The sequence below is a fragment of the Silene latifolia genome, chromosome 2 (assembly GCF_048544455.1).
Source record: "Silene latifolia isolate original U9 population chromosome 2, ASM4854445v1, whole genome shotgun sequence".
Classification (NCBI taxonomy): domain Eukaryota; kingdom Viridiplantae; phylum Streptophyta; class Magnoliopsida; order Caryophyllales; family Caryophyllaceae; genus Silene; species Silene latifolia.
This window is the reverse complement of record NC_133527.1, coordinates 187,348,630-187,369,504: the sequence shown is the minus strand read 5'-3', so window position 1 is coordinate 187,369,504 and position 20,875 is coordinate 187,348,630. Positions and strand designations below refer to the sequence as shown.

Below are 20,875 nucleotides of genomic sequence, written 5' to 3'. Positions count from 1 at the left end.
TTCCAACACCCCTTTATATACGTCTGTGGTAACCTTGATTAATAAAAAGTTGTATTGCAACGACATAACATAAGTTTAGTATTATTCCTACTTTTCATTTTATCCACAACTTTTTCCTGTTTCATAAATTATTCACCAACCCTTCGGGAAAAACACTACAAAAATAATAACAAAGCTATATATAGCGGCTGCGGGTTTCTTCGTCACCAAAAAAAATAATAACGAAAGATAAATGTTCCACAAGTGTAACATTAAAAGTAATTGATTAAGAGTCACATTTATTAAATGAAATAAATACATAAGGAAGCATTTTGTAAAATTACAATCATTATCAACCCAACATTATACAAGACTAAACATTGAGTTTATCTTAAATCGAGTACAACTTCCCTAATCATTCGCAATATGATATGAAACTTCTTATATGTTACCATTGTTATCGCCCTTAATTAGTAATTATCTTACGGTTTGCAATTTTGGATTTGTGCTCTGGGCTACCAACAGCTAAATGATATATACGCTCTGGGGGGGTAGCTGACGCAACTCTGTATTTGGGCGTAGGGTTAGCCGGTCGTCGTTGGCCACACTTGGTACCACAACCAACATCTAAATGATATATACGCTCTGGTGGCGGGTTAACCGGTTTACCCAAACATGCACTACCTTTACAGGATGGGTGGTCGCCGCCTCCTATTGCACCATATGAAACATCTTTAGCTTCATTTACATTAACAAAGGTAAACACTAACATCATGGATAATATTATAGCAAGCAATTGTTTTGAAATGGCCATAGTTGGGTGATGATGAGATTGAAGAGAGAATTTTATTATTTTCTTCTTTATTTGTTTGTGTTATTATTCAAAATGCTTATTTTGGAATTTAAACAAAGTTGGCTATTTATATTTTATGTACTATGGATAATTATAGTATGTATGAGGTTAATTGTGGTGATGCAACTTTGTAGCCTAAAATTTGGGTGAACAAGTAATACATGCCTCATAAGATGATATTATTAATACGTCATATATCGCATGTTATCTAAAATTAGTTCGTTTATTTTAAAACATGAATAATTTGTCACCGGAAATACAAACTGATTTGTCTTGAACTTGTTAGACATTATTGTCTAATATTTAGAATGGACTAGTATTCCACTTTGGGAAGGAAGGGTGAGACTTAAACCGTGAGATCTTTTGATCACACTGATAACATATCAAGAAACCTACTTAAACTGCTGGTTCGAGACCTGACATAATTTTATACTCAACACTATTTCATAATACACAATTCTTGTTACTTTTTCTTGTGATGATATCAATTGGTTTTCATAATTTCATAGTATTAACTTAGGAAATATATTCACAAGACAACACTTATTACAAAGTTAAAAAAAAAAAAAAAAAATATGAAATGTGATGATGCACAAATTTCCCTAACATTAAATAGGGATTACACCACTATATAAAGATATAAAGCTCTATATATAATATATATGCTTTCACATCCTAAAACTCAAAAGCATAAATATGAACATCACTTCTTAAAGCATTCTTAATATATGAATTTTCTTACTTAGAGGATGCAATTGAAAATGAGTAATCTTTAGGACCTTCTTCAATCCCTTCTAGTTCATTTAACTTAGCAAAAACTCCTACCAAAGGAGCTGTATTATAAGTACATGCTTCAGTTTGCACATAATTCCCTCTATCATCACTAAAACCATCCTCAAAATCCGGTCCTCCGACGAGCGCCCCAACTAAAACATTAGGGTTTGGATCAACCTTCCCATACCAATTATCATACCCTTGAGTACACCCGATGAACGCCTTATTATCCCTAAATGGCACAATCGAGGCACTTCTGTGGTGCACTCGTTTAGGATAACTCGACCCATACCCGACCAGATAACTCATATTCATGGGATTGGCTCCCAGGATATAATCAACTTGTGATTTCGCAAACCCTAGGATTTGTTCATGGGTTATGGAGGATTGTTTAGGGCAATGTAGAAGTTGATTAGTGGATTTAAGGAAATCTGAGTATAAAGAGAGTAGAAATGTTGCTGAAGATACGTATTGCATGTTGTTCCATTGTCTTACGTATAAGAGACCTCCTGGTGTACGGTCGACGTTGGTTCCGTTGTTGTTCTTGTTTAGGCATGAGCATATGTAATGTTTTGCCTTTGAATGATACTCTTCAAGTGTTTTTTTGTGCTCTTTGTTGTTTTCCCTCATTAATAACTGCAAAATAAAGAGGTTGGAATAACGTCAAGCAAATTGTATAAATGTAAACATTACCCTAATACCTTAATGGCCCATTTACAAGGATCGTCATATATCGGATATATAGAGCCTTATCGTTGTGTTAGTAATTCTGAACGACCCGAGATGAAAAATGTTTCAATAACTACATCGAATGAATTATGGGTAGTTTGATAGTACTATACAGGGATATTCAACGTAGTAATTCCGTGTTTTTTTATTTTCTACATGTTAACCTCATTTTTACCAAAAATCTTCTGACTGACCACATAATTCACAATCATAAGCTCCAAAAGCGACGTTTTTTTTTAAATCAAAGATATCATAAACACAGTCAATTTGAAGAAAAAAATTGTCGCATTCAGTACACACTACAAAGAGGTACGGTCAGTCAAAGTTTAAAGTTTGACTCACCGTAATTGTTGCCACGAGTTTAGAAACTGATTTTTTTTTAAGATCAAAGATCTCGGAAAGCCGGTCAATTTGGGGAAAAAAAAATCGTTGCTTTCAGAACTTTTGATCGTGAGTTATGGCGAGTCAGAAGCGTTTTTGTTAAAAACTTGCCATGTAGAAAATTTAAAAACACAGGGGGGTTTACTACATAACATAGTCGAAAATTATTTTAATGAAATAAGACGGTTCTTGAAATCGGAGAAGGTATAAAAGTACCACAAATTCTTGTTTGTGACGGCACATATCACTCTTGAGTGACGGATACCATTTTACCTCACAAAGTACCCATTTTTTCTCTCTCTGCAACACTATTCATGTGGTCCACTTTCTCCACTAACCCATTTTGTTACCATTTTATCTCACAAAATATCCGTCACAAATGATAACCCGTCACAAGGAAGACCAATTGTAAAAGTAACACAACTATAGACTATAGTCAACAAGTGAGCAGTCTGACTTGGTCAAAGGTGGTCCAATAAATTAAGCAAAAAAGGGAGGTGTGTGTAATCAGCTCCAAGAAATGCGGAGCTTTGGTCCCTAATAATCCGAACCACATTGGGCCGACTAATCCGGATTTCGGGCGTGTCTAAGGATTACGGTATTTAAACACTTCCCAATTGCAGTTGTGGGGGATCGATCCGCAGACCTTTCTACCAAGCGCAGCCCCATACTACCATTGCGTCAACCAACAATTGGTAGCTTTGGTCCCTAATGAAGAATGACTAATGCCCAATACTAATATTTTATTTAATTCCCTAATTAATTTTTAGTCAATGATCAAGACCAATGTCTTACGATATGATATCTAATGGATTGCAGATTTGCAAATCCAAGAAGAGAAGAGAACCATCGAAAGACAGATCCCAGGCTCATTCACTGGGCCCGTTCTTCCTCGCTCGTTTATTATCACGCTTCTTTTCGGTCTTTATTTTGGTAGTTCCCTAGCATGTGCTTAATGGTATTTTCATTTTAAATTAACGTTGATTCTGTTAATGAGACTGTCTCAATCAAAACCCTAAACCGATATATATATAGGTCTAATTAATATTTAGGCCACACTTTTTAGACTTAATTTCAATTCTTATAAATTCAGTTTAATTCAGTTCAGTTCCATTAAATAAAGTTACGTTCAGTTCAGTTGAATTCAACATATTATTATAGAAATAATAGTCTACCCACACAGTAACAATATATGATTACATCTTCGAGCTAGGTATTACGGAGTATTATATCACTTTTGAATATTTGTATTAGAGGACTAGAACAACACAAAATGGTGTAATTATGTGGAGGGTGGAGGATAAAGCCTAGACCCACCATAAATTGTGAGACATGCTAATCAGTTTTGTCATCATATGTTGCCAAAAAAAAAAAAAAAAAAAAAAAAAGTTTTGTCATCATACGTCCGTAATTCATGTTAGGAATATCAAGCTTCATGAATTAAACACCAGAGATTGAGGAATTATCACTTCCCTCAAGATGACCTCTCCCTCAACATGGTTAACACCATTAATTTTTCATTTTTTAGTGCTATTTTAAATTAGACAGAGTTTAAACCTAGATTATAAGTAACACATTTTATGATTTTTAACAACTAATTTAGGTCAATGCTAATCATGTTAGTATAATGCATTGTGTTTACTCTCTCTAAGTCTCAACTATGGAATCAAACCGTAGAGGAGACATCAATTTTGAGATGTGTCACAAATCTCAATTTAATGTTATCATTTCAGTATGTTACTATCAGCACGAACAAAGGTGAGATGTTGTCGCCCCATCATTGACCCAAATCTCGATATCTTCCTCTCACATTGCTCGGTCGGTCTAATTACTCCTAGAATGAGAGTAATTGTCTAAAAATATAGGGCCTGAACTACTATCACTAAAATGACAGCATTCAGAACTAGAAAGACAAATAAACACAAATTTTCTTTATAAACGGGAAATATTCGTCTATAATTTAGACGGGTCAAATATCCATTCACTTTAAGTATAAAATAAACAACAAGTTATATGGTGGAGCGCAAAAATATCACCACTTTAAGCATATTTAAACTGTCTTTTACTTTAGACGGATAGTGAGTCTAATTAACAAATAAATGCGTAGGGAAGGTAGAGTGATAAATATAGATTGAAAAGACAAGTGTAAGAATCAACTACACTGCACATGTCTGGCCCCCGTTGATTGGGGCTTCCTGGTTACTAGTTACTACACATTCCACACTTCGACTACAACAGTACGTACTACAGGTCTACAGGTCTACACTACACTCTTTTCTTAAAGTAAAACTCCAACTCCATATACTCACATGATTTCATCTTTGAATTTCTACCTGAAAAAGCTTTCATTTACCACGTTATTATATCTACTCCACATCTTTCTGATGCTACAAAATCTCAACTTTACACACGTTAAACGCATCACCATTGCCTATTAGTAGGGTAACAAAAGGGGCTAGAGTATTTTATTGTCAACTCGACCCCTAAAATCTCAAACATCTATTCAACAGATTCTCACTTGTAACGCGTTATAGGCTTGTGACGTCGTCTCACAACGATTAAACTAATATTAAAAAGGAAACTTGTTTTGAGATATTACAAGTCACTTTTCGTCACAAGTAAGAGCAGTTGTTGTTTTAATCCTACTTCATTTTATATTTTGGGTTTTATCTTTGTTACCTGAACGCTTTATGTTTTTCTATTTCCATACGGTGGAGTTAAGAAGTAAAATGTACGTCACTTAATTAGACTTACCGACAGGGACAAAGCTAATCCCAAATTTTAGCCGGACTGAAACATCTATCATACTATATATCTATATATCTAACCATAGTTTTTTTTCTTCAAAAAGAGGTAATTGTGTATGTATTTTTTCGAAAAATTTACCTAGATCAGTCTATGCTTAGCTTCATCTCTACTTACGGAGTTGTATCGAACATTAATAAGGTATTCCTTTTCATCATTAATTAAGCTAAGGAAAGGAAAGAGATGGTAAAGAGGTTTACTAGCTAGAATTCAATCCTTCAAGGCAATTGCCTATCATAGACCACAGTCTCATGTCCCCTTTATTTCCTTTTCAAGTTTGTGTGTTGAAAAAGACCCCTTATAGGCAAATACATAACACGTGATCCCATGCATAGTATCACGTGAGTTGCACGTCACCTAAATTAGTCGGCAGACCTCACAGTGTATGTAGTACGTACTACGTAGTAACTCCATCTTCTACGTAATTCTGTCTTTTTACTACACAAACTTTGTGTATGGATTAATATTCAGATCGATTAGATTTACGAATATTAGATACGGTAAAATCGTCTTATATAATACTCAATACGTATTTTCACTTACTATACCTTACTTTCTAAGTCATAAGTCCTTAATTACATTGTAATTCAATTATTCAAAACATCAATTGCGGCTAATTTGTGTTTGTGTCAACATTTTTAGCTGCAAATCACGGACAACAAATTACGATTACTTCCCTATTTTGTGCTTCCTTTCTTTAGACATGGGTCCAACCTCTCCACCCAAAATAGGTTAATTGATAAATAAATACACCATTTATGCAGACAAAGGGTATATTAAGTGACTAATAACAGCGACCCGAAACTAATGCATCCTTTTCATGAATTTTTTAAGCTAAATATACAATTTTGTCTTAAACAAGAATTTGTGTTGCTTTGGTGAATTGAATTACTTGATACTCCTATTACACGTCTTTACTATTATTGTCGTAAGAATTTCAATTTCCCTTATTCATATATAGAAACTTCGATATTCATTAACTAAATATATAATACTATAACTAGTGTAGATCCCGTGCTAAAGCACGAAATTTTTGAGATATAATATGACACAGTGTAAAATACTTTGGTAGAATATATTTTTTGTATAAATATTCACAGATAAAAATTATATATAAGGTAGGCCAACATTTGTATAGATTATAGAATGAGCAAAAATGTTAAGCCCAATACCAGATAGCTATTAAACATGTTAAGGCCCAATATATAGGTAAAAAAATTTGAGCGGGAAAATTTCTAGATTCGCCTATTCTTTTAATAATTGGAGGATTCACCGCCCTGTAAGAATAATTAAAAAGCAAGTTTGATTTTCTATATTATTCTCTAAGATTCAAATCATGTGCATAATAAATTGCAATAAATTTTGTTAGGCCAGAAAGACATCCTATGTCCGATCTAATTAAAGACAATGACCAATAAATTATGGGCACACACTACATTTCTAGCATTTCTAAAATAATTATATTAGAATCAATAATGATGCATTCATCTATTAATAGTAAAAAACGAGTGCTTAATTAATAAAATGACGGTCTTACAATATAAGACGGAAATAAAGAATTGGAAATAGAAAAGAACCTGGGTAGCAAGGATTTGGACCCCAGCAAATTTAACATCCCAGCTGAATTCAGAAATTGCCCAGCCAATTCCACCAAAGTTAAGAGCATTGTCAATTGTGTATTGCAAATAATCTACATTGTCGGTGGCTTTGTATAACCACAAAGCTGCCCATAACAACTCATCTTTGTACCCACTTACTGATGCATAGTAGCTCTTTACCACTTCTAAGCTTTCATCATATTTTCCTCTATACTTGTCCCCAAACTCAAACAACTACATTATACAAAATTACAAAATTTAGTTAACATTCTCGTAATTAATCAACCACTCGGTCCGAAATATGAGTTATCGATACCAAATTACCAATGTATAATTGTATAAGTGGCAGACTCGACTATTTTGTTAAAAACATACGGAGTACTGATGTTTGATCGTAGAATGTCGGGTAACGAAAGAGACATTGTCATGTGGCTTGAGTAACATGTGTTTATTAGACAATAATAAGGTATTATCGGATGATACTGAGTTTCAATATCACCTTCTCATATACATAATGCAGCCCTATATAAAGGTGAGAAATGGTGTGCGTAGGAAGGTGATACCGAAATTCAGTACCATTCAATGACGTTATCTCATTATTCCGATAAATTTTGCGTTTGATACTCGACAAAGTTTGATCATTCTAGACATTTGCAAAAAATTTAAAATTTAAAATTAAACAAAAATTTATTGAATCAATCAAACATAAATCATTAATAGGAAGTACAACACAAATAGGATTATACATCCAGTTGTACCATAAGCATTGTACAACCAAGGTATAAGAATTCGAGCTTATATGTATTCTTTCTGAGCTAATTCAAAATTCATGTTTTTAATATGTAAATGAATGAGTTCAATATTTTCTAATAAAGCTCATATTCTTTAACATAAAGCTCGGATACTTTATCACAAAGCTCAGATTCTACACCGTACAACATATACAACTGGTTGTATAGTCCATGAATGGGAAGTACAAGGGCACGTCACAAAAAAAAAGCAAAGTATTTAATTACAATGTTGCTTTCAACAATTCAACATCTAGGGAATAAAAGTTACACTTTTTCTTTTATCACAAAATCTCATTGAAGACGCAGACTATCCGTCATCAAATCATCGAAGACGGATAGTCTTCTCTCTCAAAGATGCAGTGGCAATATGTATGGGTGCTCCATTTTCCCTCCCACTTGCCAACCCACTTGCTTTATTGTGAGAGGTCTTCAACTTGTGACGGATATTGTCCGTCACAAGCAAGATGCTTTGTTCTTTTATATTGTGTCTCCTTTACAAAATCAAATTATAACCTCATGCCAATTCCCATGGTACCTCATGGTACATTAAAAACTAAATTAATATGCTCGCAGTCTCAATTACTCCCTTCATTCAACTCCAAATGATACTTATCACTTTTTCACGTTTGTCAACGCGAGTTTTACTTTGTAAATATCTTAAGTTACACATTTGTAAAAATTATAAAAGTTTGATATTTTAAATGTACTCCTAAAGACGAATAAAAGAAGATCTCACATGAATATATTTTATCTTATATATTGGGAGGAAATGAGAAGATTCTTCTTACTTGTGAATAGTATACAAAAAAAATAACTACTGTTCCGGGTGTAATTTTATCTTATATATTGGGAGGAAATGAGAAGATTCCTCTTGTTGTTTCGACATTTTCTTAGCTTTTTGGGTGGGTTTTTGTTGATTTGTTGTTTTTTTTTTTTTTTGTTTGGGAATGAATGTGACTAGCTTCTAGTGTCTATTCCCCACAGACGGCGCCAATTGTTCCGGGTGTAATTCCAGAGCAGTTATTAGTTACCACCCGTGGCTTGTAGAATAATGTCTTGAGTTGAACCCTTCTTGCTTCTATCGTCTCTCTCGACCTCTCCCCGCAACAATGAACGAACCGAGGGCTTGGTGGGTGCCAAGCGTACTCACTCCGACGCTCAAGTCAGTAAACTTAAAGGATTAAGCTGTGTTACTTGGCTAGATATGTATTGTAGAGAGATAAGGGAGATATTACCAGATGAATAGTGTATTTAGGTTTTTGTTGTGGGATCCTTTCCTCAATGAAGGTTGAGGAGTATTTATAGGCTTTCACCTTTTGTCACGTAGTGGCCAAGTGGCCAAGTGGCTAGCAGGTGGAAAGACTGATCTACCCCTCGGCCGAGGGACCTATGGCAGGCCGGCGGACGATGTTGACTCACCGCCGAGGGGTCTTGGATATGAGTACGCGGGTATGTGTCCCTTGGCGGTTGTCACGCCGAGACCCAGGCTAACGGGCCGATGGGATGCATCGGCTAGGCTGTATAAGTCGTTGACTTGTTGTGGACATCTTTGACCTTGCTCAGTGTGTTGACTTGGTCAGCGGTGCAGAATATGCCCCATCAATTTGCCCCCAGCGTAGTCTATGCCGTGGTATGGGCTCCGATGTACGTTGAGCATATATTCTGCATAAGTATTTTCAGGAAATTTTTCTGTATCGGCTTCTTCTTCTGCATCGGCGTGGCTCTTGTTAGGCCGTACCGTATACCATATCCCCCCTCCACATGGATGCGTAAAGGGCATCCGATGTGGAAAAGAACATGACGCTGGCCGAGACCAATCTTTGAGAGTCTTAGGTTGATTTTGATTGCCCCCGGCCGGTGCTTCCTGGCTTGGTTGATCAGGTGGCCGGCGGTGACCAGATACCTAGGAAATTGTTGAGGAAGATGAATAGTCGAAGAGATGTGAATGGGCGTGTTGAAGACGCTTGGTCACTGTTGCATTGATTGACGTTTAACTGTTGCGACGATTGACATTCCGTGGTTGCATGCTCGACACGTGTCTGCTCGCTGATTGGCTGTTGCTTCATGGGCTGTGCTCTGATTGGCCCTTCTTTATGGGCTTTTTCCCTATAAATAGGGCAATTTTTCCGTGATTTTGGTTACTAATTTTATTTTCTCAAATTTTTCCTGAAATCTTCATCTTTCTAAACTTTCAAGGGCTTCCTTTTCTTCCAATCTTCAGAATCTTTGATCCGGCGAGTGTTTTTTCTTTAAGGTAAACAAGCAAACTTTTTATTTTCCTTGCTAGTAATTTGTTGTAAACATGTCTGCTGCTGATGCCGGGACCCAGTAAACTTGTGTCGGAGGGCCATAGATCTCCTTCCCCTGAAGTTGATCCTCGAATTCTTGAGGAATGGGAGGATGAAGATTCGTGTGGTGATTTTGGCGATGATTTCGGTGAGGAGGAGGAAACATCTCGTCCTAGTGAGGGGAGACAGTACGTCATGGATCACGGCTATGTCTGTAAGATCTGTCTTGACCGTGTTTGGTCCCATAAGTTTGCCAGTTGTTCCGGCGAGAAACTTTTCGAGGGCCATTTTTTCTTTGGTAGGGGGTATGAGATTGTTATCCCTGGGGAGGGTCAGTCCGTCTGTTGTCCTCCACCGGGCCACACCGGCGTGTACATGCGACATTTGGAGTACGGGCTCCGGTTTCCGTTGAACGGGTATGTTATGGCCATAATTAGGGCTATGAACGTTGCCGTTGCCCAACTGCACCCGTTGGCCATGAGAACCATAATTGGCTTCGTCTGGCTTTGCCTCTTTAAGGGAGAGGCTCCGACGGTGAATTTGTTCCGCCGACTTCATCATCTTAAACCATCAATCTCTGGCCGCGTCGGATGGTATAGTGTGCAAACGGAGCAGGGCTATGTCTCTGTCGACAAACTCTCTTCTTGCAAGGATTGGCAGGGTCGGTGGGTGTACGTTAAGGTGCTTGGACGACTATCCGCGCCCTGCTCCTTCCAAAGACCAGGTTAATTTGCGGTGTGAGACTAGGGCGGAGCATGACAGATGGGTCACCCGAAACATCGAAAATGGATGCCAGCAGGTCCATCCGAAGGAGGACGAGAGGTCGCGATGAGGCTCTTCGAGGTGGACAAGAGTGGGATGCCGAAAAGATGGATCCCCCGACGCGAGATCATTCTTCGGGATGAGCCGCTTTGCCATGTTGGCCTCATACCGGCCCTAGCGCGGGGTGAGTGGGGTCGGTGTGAGGCCCATCACCGCTCTCAATGTTCCTGTTTTCTCGGACCTCGATTTATTTCCTCTACTTGACTCTTGCTTCGTTTCTTTTGCGAGACCACTTTGGACCGGACCTATCGAGGACCTTCTTCGGAGAATGGGGTTGCACAAAGATAAAACCGTTGCTAACTTGCATCCCAAGGCTCTAGCCCATGATCGCGGGCGTCGCCGAATGACCTTATGGAACAATGGTGAAGGCCTTGAGCGAGGAGGAGGCGCGAGCGAGGGTTGTTAGCGGCGTAGTGCGTCGGACGCGGAAAACGGCGTCGACACCAGTTCCAACTCCCGTCCTTTCCCCTAAGAAGGTGGAGATTGTTGATATTCCCGATGAGGGGGACTCTGATGCAGAGGGATCTCCCCTTATCTGTAGGAGGAAAAGGACGGCTTCTACCGCTGGCAAGGAAGTGCCTTCTCCGGCCAAGAAGGCCAAACATGGTATCTGTCTGTCCGGTGGCTTGAATTTGGCCGTGCCATTAGGTGTTCCTGATAGGTCAATGTTGATACTGATGTTTTAATTGAATTTTTTGCAGACCAGCCGCAGTCGGCTATCGCTCACGCTGGGCAGCAGGCGGTGGGTTTCTCCGCGTAGGTTGGTGATCAGCGCGTCGCCGTCAATTCTTCATCCCAGAAGGTTTCCTTCTCCCGGCCGCAGGTTGGTGGCCAAAGTACTCCCACCGTTCCTCCCCCCCAGAAGGCCTCTGTCTCCCAGCTTATAGAGGAAGGCACGAAACTGATTAAGGAGTTGGCGAGGTGGAACGTGGTCACCGGGGCTCGCCTCATGGAGCAGGAGAGGGTCATTGCTCGAGCTGTTTCCGAGCGTAATGCCACTAAACAGGTGGCTGCGTCGGCAAAGCTGGATCTCCTTAATGAGCAGAGGCTTAGGGAAGATGCTGAGAAGGCGCTCTCGGCTGAGAGAAAACTCCGGGAGGACGCTGAAAAGAAGGTCCTTGCTGAGAGAGCCAAGGCCGAGGCTGCGACGGCCGAAGCTGCGAAGCTGCTGGAGAAATATAACCTTGCGCAAGGGCGTGCTGACCTCTGTCTTCAGCAGAGGGATGAATACAGGGGTGTGTTTAAGGCCCAGGCGGAGGTGATTCGGGGCAAAGAGGCCATCATCAAGCAAAAGGAGGTGGACATCAATATGCTCCAAACCGTCATGCTCCCCAAACTGTGCGCCGAGTTCCGGGACTTGGCCGAAGATGCTGCTAGGGAAGTTATCGGGGAGCTTTTCCCTCTTGATGGTTCCTTCCCGTGGGCGGGTTCGACGTCTTTGCTTGATGACAAGCTCGAGGCTAAAGAGAAAGCCGCGGTGGAGAAGGCCAAGGAGGCGGCGAAGGCGAAGATGGAGAGGGAGGCGGCCGCGGAGAAAGCAGCTCTTGCTGAGAAGGCTAGGGTGGCCAAGGAAGAAGTCGAAAGGATGAGGGCGGTGAGGATGCCGAGGCCAAGGCCGAGGGCCGCTAGAAAAGTCTGGGGTTGCCCTCTTTGGGAAGATGCGGCTGCCGATACTGGTGGCAGGCAGCGACAGGCTTAGGAGAGCAAGTTTACAGCAGATCTGTTTCAGCTCCTCACTACCATGTGCTGCTTGATGAGAACAAGTTTACAGCAGATCTGCTTCAGCTGTCCGAGGGCCAATTATTCAGCCTCTCCTCCCCACGATCTCTTGGTGTATGAACATAGTTGTAGCTTTTTCTTTTTGTACAACTTTGGTAGGTTGTGCTTCGGCTTATCCCTGTGGGGACGGCCGTCGTCTGTATTCTTTTCACTTGTAATCTTGTAACTTATCTTCTAATAATAGTTCGTTTCTTTCGCCTTCGGCCTGGCCGAGGTCTTTATCTTATCTTTGTCAGAGTTATCTTCCTGTATTCCTAATTGAGCGCCCTTTTTGTTTTCGCCTCGGCTTGGCCGGGGCCATTTTAGAGTGCGCATCTCAACTGTGTTTCAATGCTTCCAAGACACTTCGAATGCTTTTGCGAGTGTAATGTGCGATGGCTCTTGTCGGATTGACCGGGGGAGCCGGCGTTGGTTTCTTGACGGAGACTGCCGCTCTTGTCGGTATGACAGTGTGAGCGGCGTACATTTCTTGATCGCGTGTTACGTGGCGTCGACCACTTGGGTGATCGCGACGGCGTCTACCTCTTGGGGTGACTGCTGCCGTGGCGTCTACTACTAAGGGTGACTGCGACGCAATGCTGTAGTTCTTCATAACGATTGCCGCTCTTGTCGGTATGACAGTGTGAGCAGTACGTCTGTTTCTTGATAGCGTGTTACGTGGCGTCTACCACTTGGGTGAGCTGCGACGGCGTCTTCCTCTTGGGGTGGCTAGTGGCGTCTACTACTTGGGGTGACTGCGGCAGCGTTGTAGTTCTTCATAACGACTGCCGCTCTTGTCGGTATGACAGTGTGAGCCGGCGTCTGTTTCTTGATAACGTGTTACGTGGCGTTTACCACTTGGAGTGATTGCGACGACGGCGTCTACCTCTTGGGGTGATCTGCCGTGGCGTCTACTACTTGGGGTGACTGCGACGGCGGCAGAGTTCTTCATAACGATTGCCGCTCTTGTCGGTATGACGATGTGAGCGCGTCTGTTTCTTGATAGCGTGTTACGTGGCGTCTACCACTTGGAGTGATCTGCGACGGCGTCTTCCTCTTGGGGTGATCTAGCTAGTGGCGTCTACTACTTGGGGTGATGCGACGCGCTGTAGTTCTTCATAACGATCGCCGCTCTTGTCGGTATGACGATGTGAGCGGCGTCATTTCTTGATAGATAAGCGATGTGAAAACTTTGCTTTGATGGAAGGCTTGGCTGGTTTTTCATTAGGTAAAAACATGCGTTGGGGTGTCCACGACTATTTTGGGCACCTCATGACTACATAAATTCCTACGGGATTGCCAATGCCCTAATGGCTCATCATAGGTACCCCTCCCCAGTCAGCCACTAGTTGCATCCATGAGGTCGCCTTCCTGCTGTAAGGACGGGCTTTTTCCTTTTTCGGACTTCCTTGCCTCTTTGAGGGATTGCATGTTGCATCCTCGGGCAGCTATCTGGATGTTGATCACCTCATCCTTCTCGTCTTTGGAGACGAGCTTATGCGCTTCCCCCGGTCCGAGACGTACGGCGGTGTTAGGGCCCGATGGACATCACCGCGTCGGCCTCGCTCAGGGTGACTCGGCCTATGAGAACGTTGTAGGCGGACGAGCCGTCAATGACCACGAACTCAGATAGGACGTTTTTAGCCGCGTTCTTTTCGCCGAACGTCACCGGAGTCGATTGATCCCGGCGGCACCAGCTCTCCAAAGAAGTCAGTATAGGGGTTGGTGCGGGGGCTCAAGTCCTTGATCTTCAGGCCGAGGCCGAGAAAGCACTCTCTAAACATGATGTTCGTATATGCGCCTGTGTCAATCAGGCACCTCTTGACCAGGTGGTTGGATATGTCCAAATTGACTACAAGCGGGTCGCTGTGAGGGGCGATGACCCCTTCGTAGTCCTTTCTTCCGATAGTCATGTCGGGGATGTTTGCGGGGGATCCCCGAGTTGGGCACAAAGTTGATGGCCAGTACAGCTCGTTTAGGTGTCGTTTGTGCCCATGAGTGGACCCTCCGTTCTCGTTGCCACCGATGACAACATGAATCACTCCTATCCGCTCGAAGACGGACTTCTTATCTGAACTGCCGGCGTTAGTCTTTTGACCTTTTGCAACGTACTTGCCGAGGCTTCCCTTTCGGATCAGTTCCTCTATGGCATTCTTCAGATGGCGGCAGTCGTTGGTTAAATGGCCGGTGTGGCCGTGGTACTCACAAAGATCTTGGCTCGTGTCACCGTCACTTTTTGGCTTGGGGGTCTCTCCCACTTCGGCCCTCGTTTTTGCTCGGGCGAAGACCTCGGCGGGCGATACGACGAGAGGGGTCTTTTCACTATACCGCCTCGATGGTACGTTCTCGAGTTCCATCCGGCCCGCCGAGTCTGTTTCCGGTCGGATCTGTCCGACCGTGATCTATTATTCTCACGGCGTCTTCCATCGGACCGCGAACCGTTGTCGTCGCGGCGTCCCTCGTCCCGATTGTCCCCGCTGTGACTCTTCTTTTTCGAGTGTTCGGCCTCGCTAGATCTACCCGTGTCTTGTGATAGTCTTCTACCTTGATGGCTTGGTCGGCCAACTTTCGCGGCGTTCAAGCCCGTGCCTCCGCTCTTGATGAGCTCGTTTTTTAAGGCTCCCCTTGGGAGGCCTTTCATCAGCGCGAAAGCCGCCAACTCGGGATTAATTTCTCGAATCTGCTGGACCTTTCCATCAAACCTCTTCACATAGCTCCGGAGAGACTCGCCCCCCTCCTGTCTGATAGTCAGGAGGTCAGATGTCTCTACGGCTCTTCTCTTGTTACAAGAGTACTGGGCTAGGAAAGCATCCTTTAGATCGGCGTAATAGTATACCGAGCCGTCGGGAAGCCCTTTGTACCAGCTCTGAGCCATCCCATGCAAAGTTGTTGGGAAAATTCGGCACCAGACCTCATCGGGCTGCTCCCATACCGACATGTAAGACTCGAAAGCCTCAGCGTGGTCGGCTGGATCACTATCTCCCTTGTATGACAAAGGTGGCAACTTGAGCTTATGCGGCACCGGGACTTCCAAGACGTAGGCGTTGAGGGGCTGCCTAACCACGTGTCGAACGACACGCGGCGACCGGCTCCTTGCATCCCTAGCCTGGCTCCTCCCCCCGTAGCGGGAGGGGCTCCTTCTTCGACTTGGACTTCTTCTCCAACTCTGCTGAGTCGGACTTCTCTGGCTCCTTCGGGGTGAGCCTCGTTCGTGCGGCGGGGACGTTGTCCTCCCCCGAGTGTGGGAAGGACTTAGGTCTACCGCGCCCACTTTGGGCTCCCCCGGCGTCTTGGCTGGGTCGGCTTCTCCTAGTGCCCCGTTCAAATTTCTCGGAGTCACATTTTGGGCCCTAGCCTCCCGGACATTTGCCGCTCTTCTTGCGGCGTGACGGTGTGAGCGGGCGTATGCGATTAGGTCCGGGGAGCATCTTGACTTTGCTACGTCAACTACCCGTCCCATGATGGTGACCTGGTTGGTGGCACCGGTGTGTCGGGTATTATTGGCATCCCGACTTCGGTTGAATTACTCCGCCGGTGGAGGGTTGCTCGACTCAGTTTGTGGACGACATCATCGTGGTAAAATTCGGTTTCGTCCGTTACGAATACCTCTTGTTGTTTCGACATTTTCTTAGCTTTTTGGGTGGGTTTTTGTTGATTTGTTGTTTTTTTTTTTTTTTGTTTGGGAATGAATGTGACTAGCTTCTAGTGTCTATTCCCCACAGACGGCGCCAATTGTTCCGGGTGTAATTCCAGAGCAGTTATTAGTTACCACCCGTGGCTTGTAGAATAATGTCTTGAGTTGAACCCTTCTTGCTTCTATCGTCTCTCTCGACCTCTCCTGCAACAATGAACGAACTGAGGGCTTGGCTGGGTGCCAAGCGTACTCACTCCGACGCTCAAGTCAGTAAACTTAAAGGATTAAGCTGTGTTACTTGGCTAGATATGTATTGTAGAGAGATAAGGGATAGAGAGATAAGGGAGATATTACCAGATGAATAGTGTATTTAGGTTTTTGTTGTGGGATCCTTTCCTCAATGAAGGTTGAGGAGTATTTATAGGCTTTCACCTTTTGTCACGTAGTGGCCAAGTGGCCAAGTGGCTAGCGGTGGAAAGATCGATCTACCCCTCGGCCGGGACCTATGGCGGCCGGCGGACGATGTTGACTCACCGCCGAGGGGTCTTGGATATGAGTACGCGGTATGTGTCCCTTTGGCGGGTTGTCACGCCGAGACCCGGCTAACGGGCCGATGGGATGCATCGGCTAGGCTGTATAAGTCGTTGACTTGTTGTGGACATCTTTGACCTTGCTCAGTGTGTTGACTTGGTCAGCGGTGCAGAATATGCCCCATCAACTACCATTTGGAGTTGAATGGAGGGAGTATTTATTTAAGTTTTTTTATTATTTGTGAGCAATTAATTAGTCTTACTATATATAGATGGATATATCCGTCTAAAGTAAAAACAGGTCAAATATGCTTAAAATAGTGATATTTTTGGGTCCATCATTCAGCTTGTTGTTTGTCTTGTGGTTAAAGTGAGTGGATATTTAGCCGTCTATAACTATAGAGTATAGACGGATATCTCCTGTTTATAATGAGAATTTGTAATTTGTAAGAGGTAGTTTAATAAAAGTATAAAACTAAACAAATAAATGAGACGGAGTGAGTACTTCATAATTTGCAATTAGGCCCTTTACTCCACTTTCATCATGCTTTAGATTCAATTGAGTTAGTAATCTACTCATACCATAAACTTTATGAAACCATCATTCTTGAATATCTAATTCTTGTAACTAATCACTAATGCAACCAAAACAAGGAACAACCAACATATGTAATGCAAACAAAATCTCTAAATACGTTAAAAAAAGAAGAATATTTTTTTATACCAACAATAATAAGTCACATTTTGAAAATTCTACTATGTACGATAACGTGGTAGACCTGATATTACTCGACAATTGTTCAACAAAATTAAATCATTTACCTCTTTAGCATGGTGCAACAATAAATGAGAGTAATGTGGGTTAATCTTTCTAAAAACAATGGAAGCAGCAGCCATGGCAGCGGCCGTCTCTCCAACCACATCCGACCCAGGATTCGCCTCGTCAACCTTATGTGCTCGACGAGACGTTGTCATGTCCTCGGGCCGCTGCCAGCAATAATGGTCCGTGTCACCGTCACCGACCTATTCAATACACAAAAATCAAATCAGTACCAAAATACAAATGTACGTAAATTACGGTAAATTTTCAAAAAATCGAAAATCAAAAATTCAAAATAACCTCAGCCCAAAGGACATGGGGACTAGTATGAGCTTTGATGAAATAATCTGTTCCCCATTTAATAGCCTCCAAAGCGTGCTCGAATTCGCCCGCTTTTTTAATAGCGTCACCATTTTCAATTACTCCCCATGATAACATTGTTACGGTAAATGCCATTGGTAATCCGAATTTTACGTGGTCTCCTGCGTCGTAATATCCTCCTACTAAATCCACCTGCAGTCAAAATTACGATAATAAGATTATCATCAGACCGACCCATTAATATACAGGTCCGTCCCAGTCACTGTAACAATTTTTTTAAATTGTCAGTAAACAAATGACTGAGACGGGCCAGTATTCAATAACATAAGGCAGTTGTTACTGACCCCTAACAAATGACTGGGACGGGGTCAATATTCAGTAACAAAAGACAATTATTATTGTCCCCGTTCCAGTGATTTGTTGGACATTTTTTATTTCTAGGTAAAAAAATGACTAGGACGGGCCAATATGTAGTTGTTACTGACCCGTCCTAGTCATTTGTTTGACATTTTTTATTGAAGGTAACAAATGACTGGGACGAGGTCAGTATTTGGTAACAAAAGACAGTTATTATTGTCCTCGTCCCAGTTATTTGTTGGACATTTTTTATTTATAGGTAAACAAATGACCGGGACGAGGTTAGTAAAATAGAGCAGTCTCAAAAAGTAGTCAAACCCCTTGTTCAAGACCGTCGGTGAGGGCAGAGTGATCACGCCAAGTGACACGTTGATTATAAGGGAGGCGGCCGGAACGTTGGGCTTCGAAGTAAAGGAGGCTCTTGGAGAGCGCGGTGGCGTAGGTGGTGGAGTTGACGGCGGCGTAGGTGGTGGAGATGAGAGTGAATATAATGAATGGAATTGTGAATGTAAATACATTTTTGGGAATGTTCTGCATTTTTTTGGGATACTTCGGTTTTGGGTTTGAATGAATTTGTTGGAGTTTTGGCTTCGCTGCTCCTAAAGAGGTTTTAGGAGAGTGAAGTAGAGAGGGAGGAAAACAGAGAGGTTCTGTTTCTCCTTTTATTAGGGGCTAAAGTTTTGCAAAATTAATTACGCACTAATTACTAACCCCAATTCAATTAACAACGACTATTGAAATTCACAACCCACTTATTAGAGAGACGCAAAATCACTTATACGAATGTAGCTTGGTGTGACCGTAGAAAAAGCGATAATTTTACGAAAAAAAGTGACCGATTTTTATTATTAAAATATTGTCAATTTTTCTTCATTGCATACAAGACCTAATGAAAAACCGGCACAAGGATATCTCATTAATTTGTTGAGATTTGAGAGTGTCCTTTTGTAAAACTGTGTAATCATTTTATCGTTGTTAGAACTAAACTAATTTATATTATAAGTAATTATTTTGGTGTCGTGTTTACTTTAGTTGTAAAATGGTCTCACAAATTGTGAGGTGTCTAGGGAATCTACTCAAATATTAACCAAAAAATCATTAGGTTTATTTTGATTTCCGTATTTGTCAACTTAGCGTAATTATACAATTAATTACAAACCCAATATGTCCGGGGATGTATACAATACCCCAACATGAGCTTCAGAACTATATAATCGAAAATGTCTTAATTCGGTGGTTAACCTGAGAAACCGAGTTTAAATTCTCACTCCCCAATCCCCATATGTGATCATGTCCTTATAACTCATTTGACAATTGACACTAAAAAGAAAACATATAAAAAATATCCGCCGTTAATCTCTACCTATCGACTTATTTTATTGATAAAAAGTTCTTTAATTTGTGAAATCGCGAGACGAAATTCTCCTATAAACAATAAAAAATACTCTTATAGTTACAACCACCTAGTTTAGTAAATTATATTTTCCAATTGATCGAAGGTTTATAATTTTTTTTTTGCAATAGATGAGAGAGTGAAGAATAAGGTGATAGATTACTTGTATCACCCACAAACCATTACACTAATCAGTAATTGAGTATGTACCAAAAGTAATTAGAGCGTGATTTGAGCAACTTTTTGTTTGCAATCGGATTTGCTTATTATAGGAACATTGGCGTGTCCAAGACATGACTTGAAACTTGAAATTGGTATAATAAATTCCCCATTTGCATTGTCTCTTGATTCATTATTGTAGATCTGCTTAAATTGCAAATAACAGCTCAAACTAGAGTGTGAGCGTTACATAATCCGACCGACATTCAGTTTAATTGTTTTTGTTCCGGGTGCAATTCCAGAGCAGGTATAGTTACCATCCGTGGCTTGTTGAATGATGTCTTGAGTTGGATTCTCCTTTGGTCTTAATCGTTCCTCACGGCCTCTCCTGCAACAATGAACGAACTGAGGGCTTGGCTTTGTGCCAAGCGTACTCACTCCGACGCTCAAGTCAGTAAACTTAAGAGATAAGTTGTTACTTGGCTGAATGTGTATTGTAGAGAGATAAGGAAGATATTACCAGATGAATAGTGTATTTAGGTTTAGTTGTGGATTCTTTGGGATCCTTTCCTCAATGAAGGTTGAGGAGTATTTATAGGCTTTCACCTTTTGTCACGTAGTGGCCAAGTGGCCAAGTGGCTAGCAGGTGGAAAGACTGATCTACCCCTCGGCCGAGGGACCTATGGCAGGCCGGCGGGCCCTGTTGACTCACCGCCGAGGGGTCTTGGATGTGAGTACGCGGGTATGTGCCCACCGCCGGCAAGTTGCCATGCCGAGACCCAGTGACAGTAGATGGGCTGCACGGCTAGGCCGCCTAAGTCGTTGACTTGTTTGTGGATATCTTTGACCTTGCTCAATATGTTGACTTGGTCGGCGGTGCGAA

The 20,875-nt window shown here is 41.9% G+C and overlaps 1 protein-coding gene across 1 annotated transcript; it reads right to left on the bottom strand.

The window, feature by feature from the left end:
* Nucleotides 1–1,299: 1,299 nt before the first annotated feature.
* LOC141643841 (endoglucanase 11-like) lies at nucleotides 1,300–19,070 on the bottom strand. The gene is made up of 5 exons (XM_074453163.1): nucleotides 18,759–19,070; nucleotides 18,063–18,275; nucleotides 17,765–17,965; nucleotides 7,099–7,353; nucleotides 1,300–2,242 (listed from the first exon to the last, which is right to left on the bottom strand). Exons 1-5 carry the CDS (start codon nucleotides 18,975–18,977, stop codon nucleotides 1,571–1,573), a joined length of 1,560 nt encoding a protein of 519 aa, XP_074309264.1. The 5' UTR covers nucleotides 18,978–19,070; the 3' UTR covers nucleotides 1,300–1,570.
* Nucleotides 19,071–20,875: the final 1,805 nt, after the last annotated feature.

Excerpts from the sequence above, each read along its gene's own strand:
- LOC141643841 (XM_074453163.1), bottom strand. The coding sequence starts at position 18,977 with ATGCAGAACATTCCCAAAAATGTATTTACATTCACAATTCCATTCATT. Across the intron at positions 7,354-17,764 it reads TGTTGCACCATGCTAAAGAG|TTGTTTGAGTTTGGGGACAA; the intron begins GTAAATGATTTA and ends TGTATAATGTAG. Across the intron at positions 2,243-7,098 it reads TCCAAATCCTTGCTACCCAG|TTATTAATGAGGGAAAACAA; the intron begins GTTCTTTTCTAT and ends TTTATTTTGCAG.